This window comes from Tachyglossus aculeatus, chromosome 27 (genome assembly GCF_015852505.1).
Source record: "Tachyglossus aculeatus isolate mTacAcu1 chromosome 27, mTacAcu1.pri, whole genome shotgun sequence".
Lineage (NCBI taxonomy): Eukaryota > Metazoa > Chordata > Mammalia > Monotremata > Tachyglossidae > Tachyglossus > Tachyglossus aculeatus.
This window is the reverse complement of record NC_052092.1, coordinates 285,892-306,131: the sequence shown is the minus strand read 5'-3', so window position 1 is coordinate 306,131 and position 20,240 is coordinate 285,892. Positions and strand designations below refer to the sequence as shown.

At 48.8% G+C, this 20,240-nt stretch overlaps 1 protein-coding gene across 1 annotated transcript in view; it reads left to right on the top strand.

Moving 5' to 3' along the window:
• The window catches only part of TRAF2 (TNF receptor associated factor 2), an 84,268-nt gene that overhangs the window by 54,686 nt on the left and 9,342 nt on the right, over positions 1-20,240 (top strand). The window contains exons 5-8 of the mRNA XM_038767768.1: positions 4,131-4,205; positions 11,415-11,762; positions 12,276-12,453; positions 19,064-19,212. Of these exons, the coding sequence (XP_038623696.1) occupies positions 4,131-4,205; positions 11,415-11,762; positions 12,276-12,453; positions 19,064-19,212 (750 nt within the window). The remainder of the gene's footprint in view (positions 1-4,130; positions 4,206-11,414; positions 11,763-12,275; positions 12,454-19,063; positions 19,213-20,240) is intronic.

The following is a 20,240-nucleotide window of genomic DNA, read 5'->3' as shown; positions in this document are numbered from 1 at the left end:
AACGACGGGCTCACAGCCTAGAAGGGGGAGACGGACAACAAAACAAGTAGTGAATCAGAACGTTTATATGCTGAAAATGTCTCACTCCATGGTATTTATTGAGCGCCTACTGTGTGCTCTGTACTAAGCGTTTGGGAGAGTACGATAGCCTAGATCGCCGCTTTCCCTTCCTTCGAGAAGCTAAGAGTCGAGCCGGGAAGACAAGCAGTGATAGAACTAAAACTAGGGAGAGGGACATTGAATGTGGCTCAGTGGAAAGAGCCCGGGCTTTGGAGTCCGAGGTCACGGGTTCAAATCCCGGCTCTGCCAATTGTCAGCTGGGTGACTTGGGGCAAGTCACTTCACTTCTCTGGGCCTCAGTTATCTGTAAAATAGGGAGTAAGACCGTGATGGGACAACGTGATCTCCTTGTAACCTCCCCAGCGCTCAGAACAGTGCTTTGTACATGGTAAGCGCTTAATAAATGCCCTCATTATTATTATTATTATTATTATTATTTATTATTATTATTATTAACACCTTGGAAGCTGAGTGGGATAGTAGAAAGAGCATTGGGCCCGGGAATCAGGAGACCTGGCTTCTGAGCTCCGTTCTACCGCTTCCTGCTGCTGTTGTCCTTAGACCAGTCACTTCATCATCATCATCATCATCATCAATCGTATTTATTGAGCGCTTACTGTGTGCAGAGCACTGGACTAAGCGCTTGGGAAGTACAAATTTTGGCAACATCTAGAGACAGTCCCTACCCAACAGTGGGCTCACAGTCGAAAAGGGGGAGACAGAACCAAACATACTAACAGAATAAAATAAATAACCTCTCTGTGGCTCGGTTTCTCTGGAATAATCCGGAACAATCGCTCCGGGTCCTTTTAAAATGCTGTCACCGGAAGCATGCAACAAGAGGAATCTAAAATAAAATTGGGATTAAATACGTGTTCTCCCTCCCCTTTAATCCGTGAGCCTCATGTAGCACAGGGATTGTGTCTCGTGGGCTTATTTCATTATCTACGCCGCGCATAGTACAGTGCTTGGCACCTAGAAAGCACTTTATAAATACCACAGTTATGATTAATATTATTTTAAGGAAATGTACATAAATGCCGAGTGGCCGGGGAGTGTGTGTACGGACTTCTCTCGTTCTCCCAAAAGTCGCAATTGGGGAGTAAAACCCGGGTATAAAATCCTTTCTTAGCCCATCAACCCCATCATGGGGTCATTCCCGGCCGATAACCCGGAGAAGTCTTCTCGGGAACAATCCGGAACAATCGCTCCGGGTCCTTTTAAAATGCTGTCACTGGAAGCATTCAACAAGAGGACTCTAAAATAAAATTGGGATTAAATGCGTGTTCTCCCTCCCCTTTCATCCGTGAGCCCCAGGTAGGACAGGGATTGTGTCCCATGAGCTTATTACATTATCTACGCCGCGCATAGTACAGTGCTTGGCACCTAGAAAGCACTTTATAAATACCACAGTTATGATTAATATTATTTTAAGGAAATGTACGTAAATGCCGAGGGGCCGGGGAGTGTGTGTACGGACTTCTCTCGTTCTCCCAAAAGTCGCGATCGGGGAGTAAAACCCGGGTATAAAATCCTTTCTTAGCCCATCAACCCCATCATGGGGTCATTCCCGGCCGATAACCCGGAGAAGTCTTCTCGGGAACAATCCGGAACAATCGCTCCGGGTCCTTTTAAAGTACTGTCACTGGAAGCATTCAACAAGAGGACTCTAAAATAAAATTGGGATTAAATACGTGTTCTCCCTCCCCTTTAATCCGTGAGCCTCATGAGCACAGGGATTGTGTCTCATGAGCTTATTTCATTATCTACGCCGCGCATAGTACAGTGCTTGGCACCTAGAAAGCACTTTATAAATACCACAGTTATGATTAATATTATTTTAAGGAAATGTACATAAATGCCGAGTGGCCGGGGAGTGTGTGTACGGACTTCTCTCGTTCTCCCAAAAGTCGCAATCGGGGAGTAAAACCCGGGTATAAAATCCTTTCTTAGACCATCATGGGGTCATTCCCGGCTGATAACCCGGAGAAGTCTTCTCGGGAACAATCCAGAACAATCGCTCCGGGTCCTTTTAAAATGCTGTCACCGGAAGCATGCAACAAGAGGAATCTAAAATAAAATTGGGATTAAATGCGTGTTCTCCCTCCCCTTTAATCTGTGAGCCCCATGTAGGACAGGGATTGTGTCCCGTGAGCTTATTACATTATCTACGCCGCGCATAGTACAGTGCTTGGCACCTAGAAAGCACTTTATAAATACCACAGTTATGATTAATATTATTTTAAGGAAATGTACGTAAATGCCGAGGGGCCGGGGAGTGTGTGTACGGACTTCTCTCGTTCTCCCAAAAATCGCAATCGGGGAGTAAAACCCGGGTATAAAATCCTTTCTTAGACCATCAACCCCATCATGGGGTCATTCCCGGCTGATAACCCGGAGAAGTCTTCTCGGGAACAATCCGGAATAATCGCTCCGGGTCCTTTTAAAGTACTGTCATTGGAAGCATTCAACAAGAGGAATCTAAAATAAAATTGGGATTAAATGCGTGTTCTCCCTCCCCTTTAATCCGTGAGCCCCATGTAGGACAGGGATTGTGTCTCGTGGGCTTATTTCATTATCTACGCCGTGCATAGTACAGTGCTTGGCACCTAGAAAGCACTTTATAAATACCACAGTTATGATTAATATTATTTTAAGGAAATGTACATAAATGCCGAGGGGCCGGGGAGTGTGTGTATGGACTTCTCTCGTTCTCCCGAAAGTCGCAATTGGGGAGTAAAACCCTGGTATAAAATCCTTTCTTAGGCCATCAACCCCATCATAGGGTCATTCCCGGCCGATAACCCGGAGAAGTCTTCTCGGGAACAATCCGGAACAATCGCTCCGGGTCCTTTTAAAATGCTGTCACTGGAAGCATTCAACAAGAGGAATGTAAAATAAAATTGGGATTAAATGCGTGTTCTCCCTCCCCTTTCATCCGTGAGCCCCAGGTAGGACAGGGATTGTGTCCCATGAGCTTATTACATTATCTACGCCGCGCATAGTACAGTGCTTGGCACCTAGAAAGCACTTTATAAATACCACAGTTATGATTAATATTATTTTAAGGAAATGTACGTAAATGCCGAGGGGCCGGGGAGTGTGTGTACGGACTTCTCTCGTTCTCCCAAAAGTCGCGATCGGGGAGTAAAACCCGGGTATAAAATCCTTTCTTAGACCATCAACCCCATCATGGGGTCATTCCCGGCCGATAACCCGGAGCAGTGTTCTCGGGAACAATCCGGAACAATCGCTCCGGGTCCTTTTAAAGTACTGTCACCGGAAGCATTCAACAAGAGGAATCTAAAATAAAATTGGGATTAAATGCGTGTTCTCCCTCCCCTTTCATCCGTGAGCCCCATGTGGGACAGGGATTTTGTCCCATGAGTTTATTACATTATCTACGCCGCGCATAGTACGGTGCTTGGCACCTAGAAAGCACTTTATAAATACCACAGTTATGATTAATATCATTTTAAGGATATGTATGTAAATGCCGGCGCGGGCCGGGAATGTGTGTACGGACTTCTCTCATTCTCCCAAAAATCGCAATCGGGGAGTAAAACCCGGGTATAAAATCCTTTCTTAGACCATCAACCCCATCATGGGGTCACGCCCGGCCGATCACCCGGAGAAGTCTTCTTGGGGCTCCCTCCAGGTTCGCGGCTGTAATTCATTCAGTCGTATTTATTGAGCGCTTACGGTGTGCAGAGCACTGTACTAAGCGCTTGGGAAGTCCAAGTCGGCAACGTATAGAGACGGTCCCTACCCAAAGTGGATTCACGGTCTAGAAGTCCGTAATCCAGACTCTCAACTTCCGAGTCGCGTGAAAAATATTAAAAAGCAAATTATTAAGTCGCCTTCGCGTAGCCGGCAGACTCGAGGGCCAGGGAGCGGGCGAGTCGGATTTCCCGGACCCCGGCGCAAAGGAGGATTTAGAACTGCCCACTTCCCGGCGAATTATCCCTTCCTGCCTCGTCTGGGACCGAGGGAGGGGAGCGGGAACGGCGGGATGGAGCCAAGCCGGTGACCGGCCGCGTGCCCGTCGTGTTGACTTTCTCTTCCTTCAGTTTCAGGACCACGTAAAGACGTGCGGCAAATGCAGAATTCCCTGCAAGTTTCAGGTGGTCGGCTGCCCTGAAATGGTAAGGGGGATTTTCGGGCCGGAACTAGCCGAGGAGGGCGTCCGGAACGATCGCTCCGGGTCCTTTTAAAATGCCCTCGTTGGAAGCGTTCAACAAGAGGAATCTAAAATAATAATAATGATAATATTTGTGAAGCGCTGGGACAGATTGTCCCACGTGGGGCTCACGGTCTTAATCCCCATTATACAGATGAGGTAACTGAGGCCCAGAGAAGTGAAGTGGCTCGCCCACGGTCACACAGCAGACGGGCGGCGGAGGCGGGATTAGAACCCACGTCCTCTGACTCCCAAGCTCGCGCTCTCTCCGCTAAGCCACTTGAGCCCCCCGTGGGACCACCTGATCACCTTGTAACCTCCCCGGCGCTTAGAACAGTGCTTTGCACATAGTAAGCGCTTAATAAATTCCATCATTATTATTATTATTATTATTATTATTCTCTCCTTTAGGACCCCGGACTGAGACCAATCATAAATTGATTTCTGATTTTAATCGTGGGAAGCAGCCTATTTGCCGGGCCTGGGATTCAGGTCCTGGGTTCTGATTCTGACTTTACGGGGCCTGTGGACCGGGTCCAACTTGATTAGCTTGTATCTACCCCTGCGCTTAGTACAGTGCCCGGCACGTAGTAAGCGCTTGAAGCAACTTGGTCTGATGGAAAGAGCACAGGCCCGGGAGTCGGAGGATTCATTCATTCATTCATTCAGTCGTATTTATTGAGCGCTTACCGTGTGCAGAGCACTGTACTAACCGCTTGGGAAGTACAAGTTGGCAACATATTCATTCATTCAATCGTATTTATTGAGCGCTTACCGTGTGCAGAGCACTGTACTAAGCGCTTGGGAAGTACAAGTTGGCAACATATTCATTCATTCAATCGTATTTATTGAGCGCTTACCGTGTGCAGAGCACTGTACTAAGCGCTTGGGAAGTACAAGTTGGCAACATATTCATTCATTCAATCTTATTTATTGAGCGCTTACTGTGTGCAGAGCACTGTACTAAGCGCTTGGGAAGTACAAGTTGGCAACATATCCATTCATTCAATCGTATTTATTGAGCGCTTACTGTGTGCAGAGCACTGTACTAAGCGCTTGGGAAGTACAGGTTGGCAACATATAGAGACGGTCCCTACCCAACAGTGGGCTCCCGGTCTAGAAGGGGGAGACAGACAACAAGACAAAGCATATTAACAAAATAAACTAAATAGAATAAATATGTACAATTAAAATAAATAAATAACTATCTTTAACAAAATATATAGAATAAATATGTACAATTAAAATAAATAACTATCTTTAACAAAATATATAGAATAAATATGTACAAATAAAATAAATAATTGAATGAATAAATATCCCTGTTCTGCCAGTTGCTCGCCATGTGACAATTTCTCTGGGCCTCAAGTAGCTCATCTGTAAAATGGAGATTAAATCTACCACCCTTCCCTCTGAGCCCTATTTGGGACAGGGACTGTGTCCAACCCGACTGGCATGAATAGCCCCGTTCTAGACTGTGAGCCCACTGTTGGGTCGGGACCGTCTCTATATGTTGCCAACTTGGACTTCCCAAGCGCTTAGTACAGTGCTCTGCACACAGTAAGCGCTCAATAAATCCAATTGATTGATTGATTGAATAGCCACCCAGTTTTAGAACACTGCTGGACACGTAGAAAGCACGTAGAAAGCTGCTTTAGAGAAGCAGCGTGGCTCAGTGGAAAGAGCCCGGGCTTTGGAGTCAGAGGTCATGGGTTCGAATCCCGACTCCACCACATGTCTGCTGTGTGATCTTGGGCAAGTCACTTAACTTCTCTGGGCCTCAGTTACCTCACCTGTAAAATGGGGATTAAGACTGTGAGCCCCACATGGGACAACCTGTTCACCCTGTATCCTCCCCAGCGCTTAGAACAGTGCTTTGCACATAGTAAGCGCTTAACAAATGCCAATTATTATTATTATTATTATTAAAATAATCGTTTAAAAAAGCGCAAAACAAAAAACCAGGAACCATACAACAGAAAATGTAAAACCGTAACTTTTTTTTTGGAGGTAGGAATCAGTAATAATAATAATAATAATAATGGCATTTATTAAGTGCTTACTATGTGCAAAGCACTGTTCTAAGCACTGGGGAGGTTACAAGGTGATCAGGTGGTCCCAGGGTGGGGCTCACAGTCTTAATCCCCATTTTCCAGATGAGGTCACTGAGGCCCAGAGAAGTGAAGTGACTTGCCCAAAGTCACACAGCTGACAAGCGGCGGGACCGGGATTTGAACCCGTGACCTCTGACTCCAAAGCCACACTGCTTCTCTGGTAAAGCCAGGAGATTCAATAAGGAAGATACCCCTCGCCCCAGAACCTCTTTTTCCGTCTGTTTTCCAAACTTGTCACAGAATTCCCTGAGGGATAAGTTCGGAAACCTCTCACCGTCCCTTTACAGTTTGTACTGAGCAAGTCTCTGAAACGGAAAAGGATGTCCCCTTCAAAAATGAAAGGCGGTTTCCCTGGAAGAAATGAAAAGTGCCAAATCTGGTTACGTTCCAAGGAAGAACTTCCGCTGGGCATCCGGATCTCTTCATTGGAATTTTCCTAGCCACTAACTCTTTTGACGGGCTTTATTTCTGGGGGGAAAATGGGCCTAAAATGACCTTAAAATGACCGGCACTTATATACACGTGCCTGATTTATTTATATTAATGTCGGTCTCCCCGCTCCAGGCCGTGAGCTCGTCGTGGGCAGGGAACGTGGCTCCCAAGCGCTTACTACAGTGCAGTAGACGCTCAATAAGTAGGATTGATTGACTGATTAAAGGGCCCGTTGTTGCCTGCTGTCCTCCTGAGCGCTTAGTACAGGGCTTTGGCCCGCAGTAAGCGCTCAGGAAATACTTTAGAGAAGCAGCGTGGCTCAGTGGAAAGAGCAAGGGCTTTGGAGTCAGAGGTCATGGGTTCAAATGCCGACTCCGCCACCGGTCAGCTGTGTGACCTTGGGCAAGTCGCTTCACTTCCCCGGGCCTCAGTGACCTCGTCTGGAAAATGGGGATGAAGACTGGGAGCCCCCAGTGGGACAACCTGATCACCTTGTAACTTCCCCAGCGCTTAGGACAGTGCTTGGCACATAGTAAGCGCTTAATAAATGCCATCATTATTATTATTATTATTACTACTTCTGATTGTTTGGGATCAGAGGCCCGACTTGGGAGCCGAAGACCCCACGGGCCGGAAAAGGGGATCAACTCTCGGGTTACTCTGTGTTTCCTCGGCGAGGACGGTATCTGTGAAGCGCTTACTACGCGCCAAGCACCGTCCTCCGCGCCGGGGTAGAGACAGGCTGGTTGGACGCAGTCCTGTCCCACGGGGGGCTCACGGGCTTAATCCCCATTTTACAGATGAGGGAACTGAGGCCCAGAGAGGCGAAGCGACTTGCCCTGGGTCACCCAGCAGACAAGGCTGGGATTAGAACTCGGGTCCTTCTGAATCCCAGGCCGGGGCTGTACCCACTAGGCTTGGGAATGTTAAAAATAAAGCCAAAAGGGGTGAGCAACTTCTCCGACCGGGCAGTTTGCATCCCAAAATTCCAGTTCAATCCCCGTTCTCCCTCCTGCTTGGCTTTCGAGGAGGACAGGGATTCTGTCCGAACGGCCGCTCTTGCGTCCATCCACCGTGCTCAGAACAGGGCTTGACGCGGAATACGCGCTAATGACGATAGTAGTCGGTGAGCCCACTGTTGGGTAGGGACTGTCTCTATATGTTGCCAACTTCATCATCATCATCAATCGTATTTATTGAGCGCTTACTATGTGCAGAGCACTGTACTAAGCGCTTGGGAAGTACAGATTGGCAAGATATAGAGACAGTCCCTACCCAACAGTGGGCTCACAGTCTAAAAGGGGGAGGCAGCGAACAGAACCAAACATACTAACAAAATAAAATAAATAGAATAGATATGTACAAGTAAAATAAATCAATAAATAGAGCAATAAATTCATTCCCTCGTATTTATTGAGCGCTTACTGTGTGCACGGCACTGGTCCTTCCCAAGCGCTTAGGACAGGGCTCTGCACACAGTCAGCGCTCAATAAATACGATTGATGATGATGAGGAGGAGGATAGTAATAATAATGATGGCATTTGTTAAGCGCCAGAGAAGCAGCGGGGCTCAGTGGAGAAGAGCGTGGGCTTTGGAGCCAGAAGTCGTGGGTTCGAATCCCAGCTCTGCCACATGTCAATAAATACAATTGATTGACTGATAAATGAATGAATGAACGAATGAATGGAAGAGGAATAAATTTATCCCCATTTCCCCGCCGTTTGTACATATCTATTCTATTTTGTACATATCTATCTTCTTGTATAAGCTCATCCAGCAAGCGGCCTCAGAGGATGGGGGCAGGGGCGGTGGAGCGATTAGCCCTGTATATATGGATATATGTTTGTACGTATTTATTACTCTATTTATTTATCTATTTATTTTATTTGTACATATCTATTCTATTTATCTTATTTTGTTAGTATGTTTGGTTTTGTTCCGTCTCCCCCTTTTAGACTGTGAGCCCACTGTTGGGTAGGGACTGTCTCTATGTGTTGCCAATTTGTACTTCCCAAGAGCTTAGTCCAGTGCTCTGCACATAGTAAGCGCTCAATAAATACGATTGATGATGATGATGTCTGCTGCGTGACCTTGGGCAAGTCGCGTAACTTCTCGGAGCCTCAGTCCCCTCATCTGTAAAATGGGGATGAAGACTGTGGGACAATGTAATCACCTTGTAGCCCCCCCAGCGCTTAGAACAGTGTTTCAATTTGTACTTCCCAAGCGCTTAGTAATAATAATAATAATAATAATAATAATAATAATAATGGCATTTATTAAGCGCTTACTATGTGCAAAGCACTGTTCTAAGCGCTGGGGGGATACAAGGTAATCAGGTTGTCCCACATGGGGCTCACAGTCTTAATCCGCATTTTCCAGATCAAGGAACTGAGGCCCAGAGAAGTTAAGTGACTTGCCCAACGTCACCCAGCTGACAAGTGGTGGAGCTGGGATTAGAACCCATGACCTCTGACTCCTAATAATAATAATAATAATAATACATTTATTAAGCACTTATGTGCAAAGCACTGTTCTAAGCGCTGGGGGATACGAGGTAATCAGGTTGTCCCACATGGGGCTCACAGTTTTAATCCACATTTTCCAGATCAAGGAACTGAGGCCCAGAGAAGTTAAGTGACTTGCCCAACGTCACCCAGCTGACAAGTGGTGGAGCTGGGATTAGAACCCATGACCTCTGACTCCTAATAATAATAATAATAATAATAATAATGGCATTGATTAAGTGCTTACTATGTGCAAAGCACTGTTCTAAGCGCTGGGGAGGCTGCAAGATGATCAGGTTCTCCCACAGGGGGCTCACAGTCTTCATCCCCATTCAACAGATGAGGTAACTGAGGCACAGAGAAGTGAAGTGACTTGCCCAGCGTCACACAGCTAACAAGCGGTGGGGCCAGAATTAGAACCCATGACCTCTGACTCCTAATAATAATAATAATAATAATAATAATAATGATAATAATGGCATTTATTAAGTGCTTACTATGTGCAAAGCACTGTTCTAAGCGCTGGGGAGGCTGCAAGATGATCAGGTTCTCCCACAGGGGGCTCACAGTCTTCATCCCCATTCTACAGATGAGGTAACTGAGGCACAGAGAAGTGAAGTGACTTGCCCAGCGTCACCCAGCTAACAAGCGGTGGGGCCAGAATTAGAACCCATGACCTCTGACTCCTAATAATAATAATAATAATAATAATAATGGCATTTATTAAGTGCTTACTATGTGCAAAGCACTGTTCTAAGCGCTGGGGAGGCTGCAAGATGATTGGGTTGTCCCACAGGGGGCTCACAGTCTTCATCCCCATTCTACAGATGAGGTAACTGAGGCACAGAGAAGTGAAGTGACTTGCCCAGCGTCACACAGCCAACAAGCGGTGGGGCCAGAATTAGAACCCATGACCTCTGACTCCTAATAATAATAATAATAATGATAATAATGGCATTTATTAAGTGCTTACTATGTGCAAAGCACTGTTCTAAGCGCTGGGGAGGCTGCAAGATGATCAGGTTGTCCCACAGGGGGCTCACAGTCTTCATCCCCATTCTACAGATGAGGTAACTGAGGCACAGAGAAGTGAAGTGACTTGCCCAGCGTCACACAGCCAACAAGCGGTGGGGCCAGAATTAGAACCCATGACCTCTGACTCCTAATAATAATAATAATAATAATAATAATGGCATTTATTAAGTGCTTACTATGTGCAAAGCACTGTTCTAAGCACTGGGGAGGCTGCAAGATGATCAGGTTGTCCCACAGGGGGCTCACAGTCTTCATCCCCATTCTACAGATGAGGTAACTGAGGCACAGAGAAGTGAAGTGACTTGCCCAGCGTCACACAGCCAACAAGCGGTGGGGCCAGAATTAGAACCCATGACCTCTGACTCCTAATAATAATGGCATTGATTAAGTGCTTACTATGTGCTTTCAGCGCTGGGAACGTCGCAAGTCTTCTAGACTGTGAGCCCACTGTTGGGTAGGGACTGTCTCTATATGTTGCCAACCTGTACTTCCCAAGCGCTTAGTACAGTGCTCTGCACACAGTAAGCCCTCAATACGATTACGGTGCCCTGCACATAGTGAGCGCTCAATAAATGCGATTGATGATGATGATGATGATGCAAAGCACCGTTCTAAGCGCTGGGAACGTTGCAAGTCTTCTAGACTGTGAGCCCACTGTTGGGTAGGGACCGTCTCCATATGTTGCCAACCTGTACTTCCCAAGCGCTTAGTACAGTGCTCTGCACACAGTAAGCCCTCAATACGATTACGGTGCCCTGCACATAGTGAGCGCTCAATAAATATGATTGATGATGATGATGATGATGCAAAGCACCGTTCTAAGCGCTGGGAACGTCGCAAGTCTTCTAGACTGTGAGCCCACTGTTGGGTAGGGACCGTCTCCATATGTTGCCAACCTGTACTTCCCAAGCGCTTAGTACAGTGCTCTGCACACAGTAAGCCCTCAATACGATTACGGTGCCCTGCACATAGTGAGCGCTCAATAAATGCGATTGATGATGATGATGACGATGCAAAGCAGTGTTCTGAGCGCCGGAGCGCTTTACTCCGACTAATAATCCCCCCCGTGGCCCTCCCGTCTCCCGTAGGTGGAGAACGAGAAGCTGCAGGAGCACGAGAGTCAGTGGGTGGCCCGACACCTCTGCATGCTGCTGAGCTACGTCCTGGAGACCGAGGCCCGGCACGGGAATGGCGGGAATGTCCCGGGGCCGGGCGACGGGAACGTCCCGTTGACCATCTCCTTCTCCGGCGGGCCCGGGCCGGCCCCCTCCGCCGAGCTCCTGCACAGGTGCGAAGCCCTGCAGAGGAAAACCGTCACCTTCGAGAACATCGTCTGCGTGTTGAACCGCGAGGTAGAGCGGGTCTCCGTGACAGCCGAGGCCTGCAGCCGGCAGCACCGACTGGACCAGGAGAAAATCGAAGCGCTTAGTTCCAAGGTCTGTAGCGTCGGCATTCCCGTCGGGAATCGGCTGGTCCGCGGGCGTCCTCTCCCTGGCAGCCCTCCTGCCGCTCTTCAGGGAAGCCGCCTCGGTGGCCCCGGCTTTCCCCCGTGGGACTCTCCTCTCCCATATTAAATGGTTTCCGTCCCTCGCGGTTTTCCTCCGGCTGTCCCGTCGTGCCGAGTGGATTATCCTCATCTGGAGCCGAGTGGAAGCTCGGAGAGGGGAAGCGGGGCCCGCGTTGGGGGGGACGTTGGTTTCTTCCTCTTTTCGATTTTCCTCGTCCTGGGGCGCCGAGCTGGGAGAAGCGTCCTCCGGAAGCCGCCCCCGGTTGAACGGGGACTGCGGTTGGGCCCCCACTCCTCCGAGGAGCCCCGTCTTCCGTGGGGGCTCAATCTGTACTTCCCAAGCGCTTAGTACAGTGCTCTGCACGTAGTAAGCGCTCAAGAAATACGATTGATTGATTGATTGGGGGGCGGGCTGTCGTGACCGTGTCTAACCAACCGTCAGGTCCAGCAGCTGGAAAGGAGCATCGGGTTGAAAGACTTGGCCATGGCCGACATGCAGCAGCAGATCCACGACATGGAGGCGTCCACGTACGACGGCATCTTCATCTGGAAGATTACCGACTTTGCCAGGAAACGCCAGGAGGCTCTTGCCGGCCGCTCTCCCGCCATCTTCTCCCCAGGTCGGAATCGAGAAATGGGCCCCCCGCGCTTCCGTCCCCCTTCCCGGGAATCCCCGGGAATCCCTCGCGTGGGCCTGGAGAGTGTGGCTGCTGAGATGGATCAAGCGGAGGGGCCGGGAATGAGCTGTTTTGCCAATCCGTCCATCGGCAGTACTTACCGAGCGCACTTCCGTCCCCCTTCCCGGGAATCCCCGGGAATCCCTCGCGTGGGCCTGGAGAGTGTGGATGCTGAGATGGATAAAGCGGAGGGGCCGGGAATGAGCTGTTTTGCCAATCCGTCCATCGGCGGTACTTACCGAGCGCCTACCGTGTACGGAGCACCGTACTGAGCGCTTGGGAGATCGCGGTACGGCAGAGTCGGGGGACGCGTTCCCTCCCCTGCTGGAGTTTACGGTCTAGAGGGGGAGGCCGGCGTGACTATAAACAAATATTCATTTATTTAGCGTGGCTCAGTGGAAAGAGCCCGGGCTTTGGAGTCAGAGGCCACGGGTTCAAATCCCGGCCCCGCCGCTCGTCAGCTGGGTGACTTTGGGCCGGTCCCTTCACTTCTCTGGGCCTCAGTTGCCTCGTCTGGAAAATGGGGAGGAAGACCGTGAGCCCCCCGTGGGACAACCCGATCACCTTGTAACCTCCCCAGCGCTAAGAATGGTGCTTTGCACGTAGTAAGCGCTTAATAGATATTATTTAAAAAAGAAAATAAATTACAGATGTGGCAGAAGGGCGGTGGGACGGAGGGAGGGGTGAGTGTCGAGTGTCTGAAGGGGACAGGTACGAGGGTGTAGAAGACAGAAGAGAGAGGGATTGGGGGAAAAGAGGTTTAATTGAGGAAGGGCTCACGGAGGAGTGGGATTTCAGGAAGGCTTGGAATGTAGGGAGGGTGGTGGTCTGTTGGATATGGAGGGGGAGGGAATTCCAGGCCAGAAGGAGGGCGTAGAAAAAGCCATCCCACTTTGTTTCGGGAGGGAAAAAGGGCTGATTCAGACTTGGCGTTCGCCTCTGCATCATCATCATCATCAATCGTATTTATTGAGCGCTTACTATGTGCAGAGCACTGTACTGAGCGCTTGGGAAGTCCAAATTGGCAACATCTAGAGCCAGTCCCGACCCAACAGTGGGCTCACAGTCTAAAAGGAGGAGACAGAGAACAAAACCAAACGTACTAACAAAATAAAATAAATAGGATAGATATGTACAAGTAAAGTAAATAAATAGAGTAATAAATATGTACAAACATATATACATATTTAGAGGTGCTGTGGGGAAGGGAAGGAGGTAAGATGGGGGGATGGCGAGGGGGACGAGGGGGAGAGGAAGGAAGGGGCTCAGTCTGGGAAGGCCTCCTGGAGGAGGTGAGCTCTCAGCAGGGCCTTGAAGGACTTTTTTGCACTTTTTTTAATCTTTTAATAGTAGTTGTTAAGCGCTTACAACGTGCCGGACGCTGTACTGAGACTGTGGGCCCCCCGTGGGACCACCTGATCACCTTGTGACCTCCCCAGCGCTTAGAACAGTGCTTTGCACATAGTAAGCGCTTAATAAATGCCATCCTCATCACTGGGATAGATTCAAGATCATCGGGGTGGCCATAGTCCGTGTCCCACATGGGGCTCACAGTCTTCATCCCATCCCCGTTTTCCAGGTGAAGTCACTGAGCCCCAGAGAGGTGGAGTGACTTGCCCGAGGTCACCCAGCAGAGAAGTGGCAGAACCGAGATTAGAACCCAGGTCTTCTAATTCCCAGGCCTGGGCTCTTTCCACTAAGCCACGCTGCTTTCATTCGTTCAATTCAATCCTATTTATTGAGCGCTTACTGTGTGCAGAGCACTGTACTAAGCGCTGGGGAAGTCCAAGTTGGCAACATCTAGAGACGGTCCCAACCCAACAGTGGGCTCGCAGTCTAGAAGGGGGAGGCGGGATTAGCAGACAGGTTCCCTGCCCGTAATGAGCTTACAGTCTAGAAGGGGAGACAGCCGTTAATATGAATAAACAATTTATAAGATAACGATTTAAAGATACGTAGGGAAGTGCTGCAGGGGTGGGGAGAATATCAAGTGTCCAAAGGTCGCAGATCGAAGTGCATAGATGACGCGGAAGAGAGAGCGAGCCAGGGAAGAGAGGGCTTAATTGGGGAAGGCTTCCTGGAGGAGGCGGGAAGTCGGTAATGCTCTGGAGGTGGAGAGGGAGGTCTACCGTATATGGAGGGGGTGGGAGTGGGAAAGGGGTTGGTGAGGAGCCCACTGTTGGGTAGGGACTGTATATGTTGCCAATTTGTACTTCCCAAGCGCTTAGTACAGTGCTCTGCACATAGTAAGCGCTCAATAAATACGATTGATGATGAGGAGGAGGAGGAGACGGGCGAGATGGGGGCACAGCGAGTAAACTGGCACGAGAGGAGCGGAGTGGGTGCGGGCCGGGCTGGAGTAGGAGATTAGCGAGGGGAGGTAGAAGGGGGCGAGATGTTTGAGGGCTTTCAAGCCGACGGGTAAGGGTAAGCTCGCTCTCTTCCTCCCTTCAAGGCCCTGCTGAGAGCTCACCTCCTCCAGGAGGCCTTCCCAGACTGAGCCCCTTCCTTCCTCTCCCCCTCGTCCCCCTCTCCATCCCCCCCATCTTCCCTCCTTCCCTTCCCCACAGCACCTGTATCCATGTATATATGTTTGTACATATTTATTACTCTATTTATCTTACTTGTACCTATCTATTCTATTTATTTTATTTTGTTAGTATGTTTGGTTCTGTTCTCTGTCTCCCCCTTTTAGACTGTGAGCCCACTGTTGGGTCGGGACCGTCTCTATGTGTTGCCAATTTGTACTTCCCAAGCGCTCAGTACAGTGCTCGGCACATAGGAAGCGCTCAATAAATACGATTGAGTTTCTGTGATGCCGGGCTAAATGGGCAGCCACTGGAGGTTCTCGAGGAGTGGGGGAGACGTGAGCTGAACGTTTTTGTTGCTAAATGATTCGGGTAGCAGAATCATTGCAGCGGGGAGAGACAGGAGGCCGGGAGGTCAGCGAGGAGGCGGTAGTTGGGGCGGCGGGGTAGGAAAATGCTCGAAATCGGTGTGGTGGCCGTTCGGATGGGGAGGAAAGACCGGATTTGAGCAACGTTGCGAAGGCAGAACTGAAGGGATTCGACGGCAGACTGGATACGGGGGTGGAAAGGGAGAGCTGAATCGAGGACAGTGCCCAGGTTGTGGGTCTGAGAGACAGGGAAGAGAGTGGTGTAGTCTACAGCGATGGAAAAGAGAGGAGGGGGACAGGGCTTGGGTGGGAAGATAAAGAAGTTCAGTTTGGGACGTGGTTAATTTCAGCTGCCCGCAGGACATCCAAGTAGGGATCATCATCGTCATCATCATCATCATCAATCGTATTTATTGAGCGCTTACTATGTGCAGAGCGCTGGACTAAGCTCTTGGGAAGTACAAATTGGCAACATATATAGAGACAGTCCCTACCCAACCGTGGGCTCACAGTCTAAAAGGGGGAGGCAGAGACCAAACATACTAACAAAATACAATAAATAGAATAGATATGTACAAATAAATAGAGTAAAAAAAATATGCACAAACATATATCCATATATCCAGGTGCTGTGGGGAAGGGAGGGAGGGAAGATGGGGGGATGGAGAGGGGGACGAGGAAGGAAGGGGCTCAGTCTGGGAAGGGATGTCTTGAAGGCAGGAGGAAAGGCACCGAGGAGGAAGCGTTCCGTAAACTGACCGACAAACGACAGTCTTCGTTAATCTTAAACCTTTTCCCGGGTCTCCGGAAAGCAACCCGTTCTTCCAAACACGAGGATCCCAGGCAGCAGTGCAGCAGCCCAACTCGGCTATGGAGTTGGGAGGAGAGGCCAGAGAAGCAGTGGGGTCTAGCGGGTAGAGCTCGGGCCTAAAGAACTTGGGTTCTAATCCCCGTTCCTCCCCTGGTCCGCTGCGTGACCTTGGGCGAGCCACCTTCATTTCTCTAGTAGGCCTCAGTGACCTCGTCTGTAAAATGGGGTTTAAATGCGTTTGGGGTTTAAACGGGCCGCTGCTTCCCACCTGGAAGACTGACGCTTTCCGCCTCCAAACCAACCCTTTCAGCCCCGACCGTAAGGAGAGGAATGAACAAATCCTAGTTGTCGATGGCAACCAGCGGGGAAACAAACTGTCCGCCCTTGCGGGAAGAGCAAACTCCCGATAAGATGTGGCCTTCAGGATTTGACTCCCCAGTTTAAAAATTCCAATTTAAAAATTCCCAAGTCCTTCAGGGGAAGGATAATAATAATAATGACATTTGTTAAGCGCTTACTGTGTGCAAAGCACTGTTCTAAGCGCTGGGGAGGGGAAACAAGGCAATGAGGTCGTCCCACGTGGGGCTCACGGTCTTCACCCCCATTTTACAGATGAGGGAGCTGAGGCTCGGAGAAGTTAAGTGACTTACCCGAGGTCACACAGCTGACGTGTGGCAGAGCCGGGATTCGAACCCATGATCTCTGACTCCAAAGCCCGGGCTCTTTCCACTGAGTCACGCTGCTTCTCCAGGATGACAAATCCGTTCAGGGGAGAGGTAGATAGTTACTGTCAGGACTAATACCTGCAATGCCTGTCTATGTGTTTTAATAATAATAATAATAATGGCATTTGTTAAGCGCTCACTATGTGCAAAGCACTGTTCTAAGCGCTGGGGAGGTTACAAGATGATCAGATTGTCCCACGGGGGGCTCACGGTCTTCATCCCCATTTTCCAGATGAGGGAACTGAGGCCCAGAGAAGTGAGGTTGTTGTTGTTGTTGTCCTCTCCCAAGCGCTTGGTACAGTGATCATCATCATCATCGATCGTATTTATTGAGTGCTCACTATGTGCAGAGCACTGTACTAAGCGCTCGGGAAGTACAAATTGGCAACATCTAGAGACAGTCCCTACCCAAGAGTGGGCTCACAGTCTAAAAGGGGAAGACAGAGAACAAAACCAAACATACCAACAGAATAAAATAAATAGAATAGATATGGACAGTGATCTGCACGCGGTCAGCGCTCAGTAAATCATCATCATCATCATCAGTCGTATTTATTGAGCGCTTACTATGTGCAGAGCACTGTACTAAGCGCTTGGGAAGTACAAATTGGCAACATATAGAGACAGTCCCTGCCCAACAGTGGGCTCACAGTCTAAAAGGGGAAGACAGAGAACAAAACCAAACATACTAACAGAATAAAATAAATAGAATAGATATGGACAGTGATCTGCACGCTGTCAGCGCTCAGTAAATCATCATCATCATCATCAGTCGTATTTATTGAGCGCTTACTATGTGCAGAGCACTGTACTAAGCGCTTGGGAAGTACAAATTGGCAACATATAGAGACAGTCCCTGCCCAACAGTGGGCTCACAGTCTAAAAGGGGAAGACAGAGAACAAAACCAAACATACTAACAGAATAAAATAAATAGAATAGATATGGACAGTGATCTGCACGCGGGCAGCGCTCAGTAAATCATCATCATCATCATCAATCGTATTTATTGAGCGCTTACTATGTGCAGAGCACTGTACTAAGCGCTCGGGAAGTACAAACTGGCAACATCTAGAGACAGTCCCTACCCAAGAGTGGGCTCACAGTCTAAAAGGGGAAGACAGAGAACAAAACCAAACATACTAACAGAATAAAATAAATAGAATAGATATGGACAGTGATCTGCACGCGGGCAGCGCTCAGTAAATCATCATCATCATCATCAATCGTATTTATTGAGCGCTTACTATGTGCAGAGCACTGTACTAAGCACTTGGGAAGTACAAATTGGCAACATATAGAGACAGTCCCTGCCCAAGAGTGGGCTCACAGTCTAAAAAGGGAAGACAGAGAACAAAACCAAACATACTAACAGAATAAAATAAATAGAATAGATATGGACAGTGATCTGCACGCGGTCAGCGCTCAGTAAATCATCATCATCATCATCAATCGTATTTATTGAGCGCTTACTATGTGCAGAGCACTGTACTAAGCGCTCGGGAAGTACAGATTGGCAACATCTAGAGACAGTCCCTGCCCAACAGTGGGCTCACAGTCTAAAAGGGGAAGACAGAGAACAAAACCAAACATACTAACAGAATAAAATAAATAGAATAGATATGGACAGTGATCTGCACGCGGGCAGCGCTCAGTAAATCATCATCATCATCATCAATCGTATTTATTGAGCGCTTACTATGTGCAGAGCACTGTACTAAGCGCTCGGGAAGTACAAATTGGCAACATCTAGAGACAGTCCCTACCCAAGAGTGGGCTCACAGTCTAAAAGGGGAAGACAGAGAACAAAACCAAACATACTAACAGAATAAAATAAATAGAATAGATATGGACAAGTAAAATACGACCGGTCGCTGAGTGGTCCAGCCTAGGCTCCGGCCCGCTCTCAGGGTTTCCGGAGAAACGAAAGCCCGGTCGGAGCTGAGATGGAGCCAACGCCAATCCTAGGGGAATAAAGTCCGGCTTGCTTCCTCCCTACCCGCTCTCCGAGTTTCGCACGGGTACAAACGCTTAGTACAGTGCTCTGCACACAGTAGGCGCTCAATAAATACGATTGAACGAATGAATTTATGTTTTTTTCCCGCCCCTCCCCGTTCCCGTAGCCTTCTACACGAGCAAGTACGGCTATAAGATGTGTCTGCGGATTTATCTCAACGGGGACGGCACCGGCCGGGGGACTCACCTCTCTCTGTTTTTCGTGGTGATGAAAGGACCAAACGACGCGTTACTCCGCTGGCCCTTCAACCAGAAGGTAAGCCCCCCGCGACGAGGGACCCCGCGGCTCCGGACCCTCCGTCGGTCATTCGTTCAGTCGTATTTATTGAGCGCCTACTGCGCGCGGAGCGCCGCACGGAGCGCTTGGGAGAGGGCGGGACGGCGGAGTCGGAAGACGCGATCCTTGCCCACAAGGAGCTTCGGTTTACGGGGGGACCTCAGAGGCCGTGGCATTCAAATAGATTAGTTAGAGTTCAATTTATTCTATTTTTTATTTTGTTAATTAGTTTTGTTTTTTATTATTAAGCGCTTACTATAATAATAATAACGATGATGGCATTTGTTAAGCGCTTACTATGTGCAAAGCGCCGTTCTAAGCACCGGGGAGCTTACAAGGTGATGAGGTTGTCCCACGGGGCGGCTCACGGTCTTCACCCCCATTTTCCAGATGAGGGAAGTGACTTGCCCAAAGTCCCCCAGCTGCCAAGTGGCGGAGCTGGGATTCGAACCCGTGACCGCTGACTCCAAAGCCCGGGCTCTTGCCACTGAGCCACTTTTGTGCTCGTTCTCCCCCCCCTTCTAGACCGTGAGCCCGCTGTTGGGTAGGGACCGTCTCTATATGTTGCCAATTTGGACTTCTCAAGCGCTTAGTACAGTGCTCTGCACACAGTGAGCGCTCAATAAATACGATTGGATGAATGAATGAATGAGAAGAGGGAATACAGCTTTCCCCTGGGAACGTGCGGTTTCTCTTTTCATCTGTAAAATGGGGATGAAGACTGTGAGCCCCATGTGGGCCAACCTGATCACCTTGTAACCTCCCCAGCGCTTAGAACAGTGCTTGGCACATAGTAAGCGCTTAATAAATGCCATCATTATTATTATTATTTCTCAGGACACAACAACATTAATGGCAATCTAAAACTGAAAACCCAAAGTGCAGTCCTCAACAAATTCCACTCGTCAGCGGCTCCCAAACAGAAACTCATCCATTGACGAGCACCGTCTTTGGCAGATCATTCATTCATTCAGTCGTATTTATTGAGCGCTTACTGTGTGCAGAGC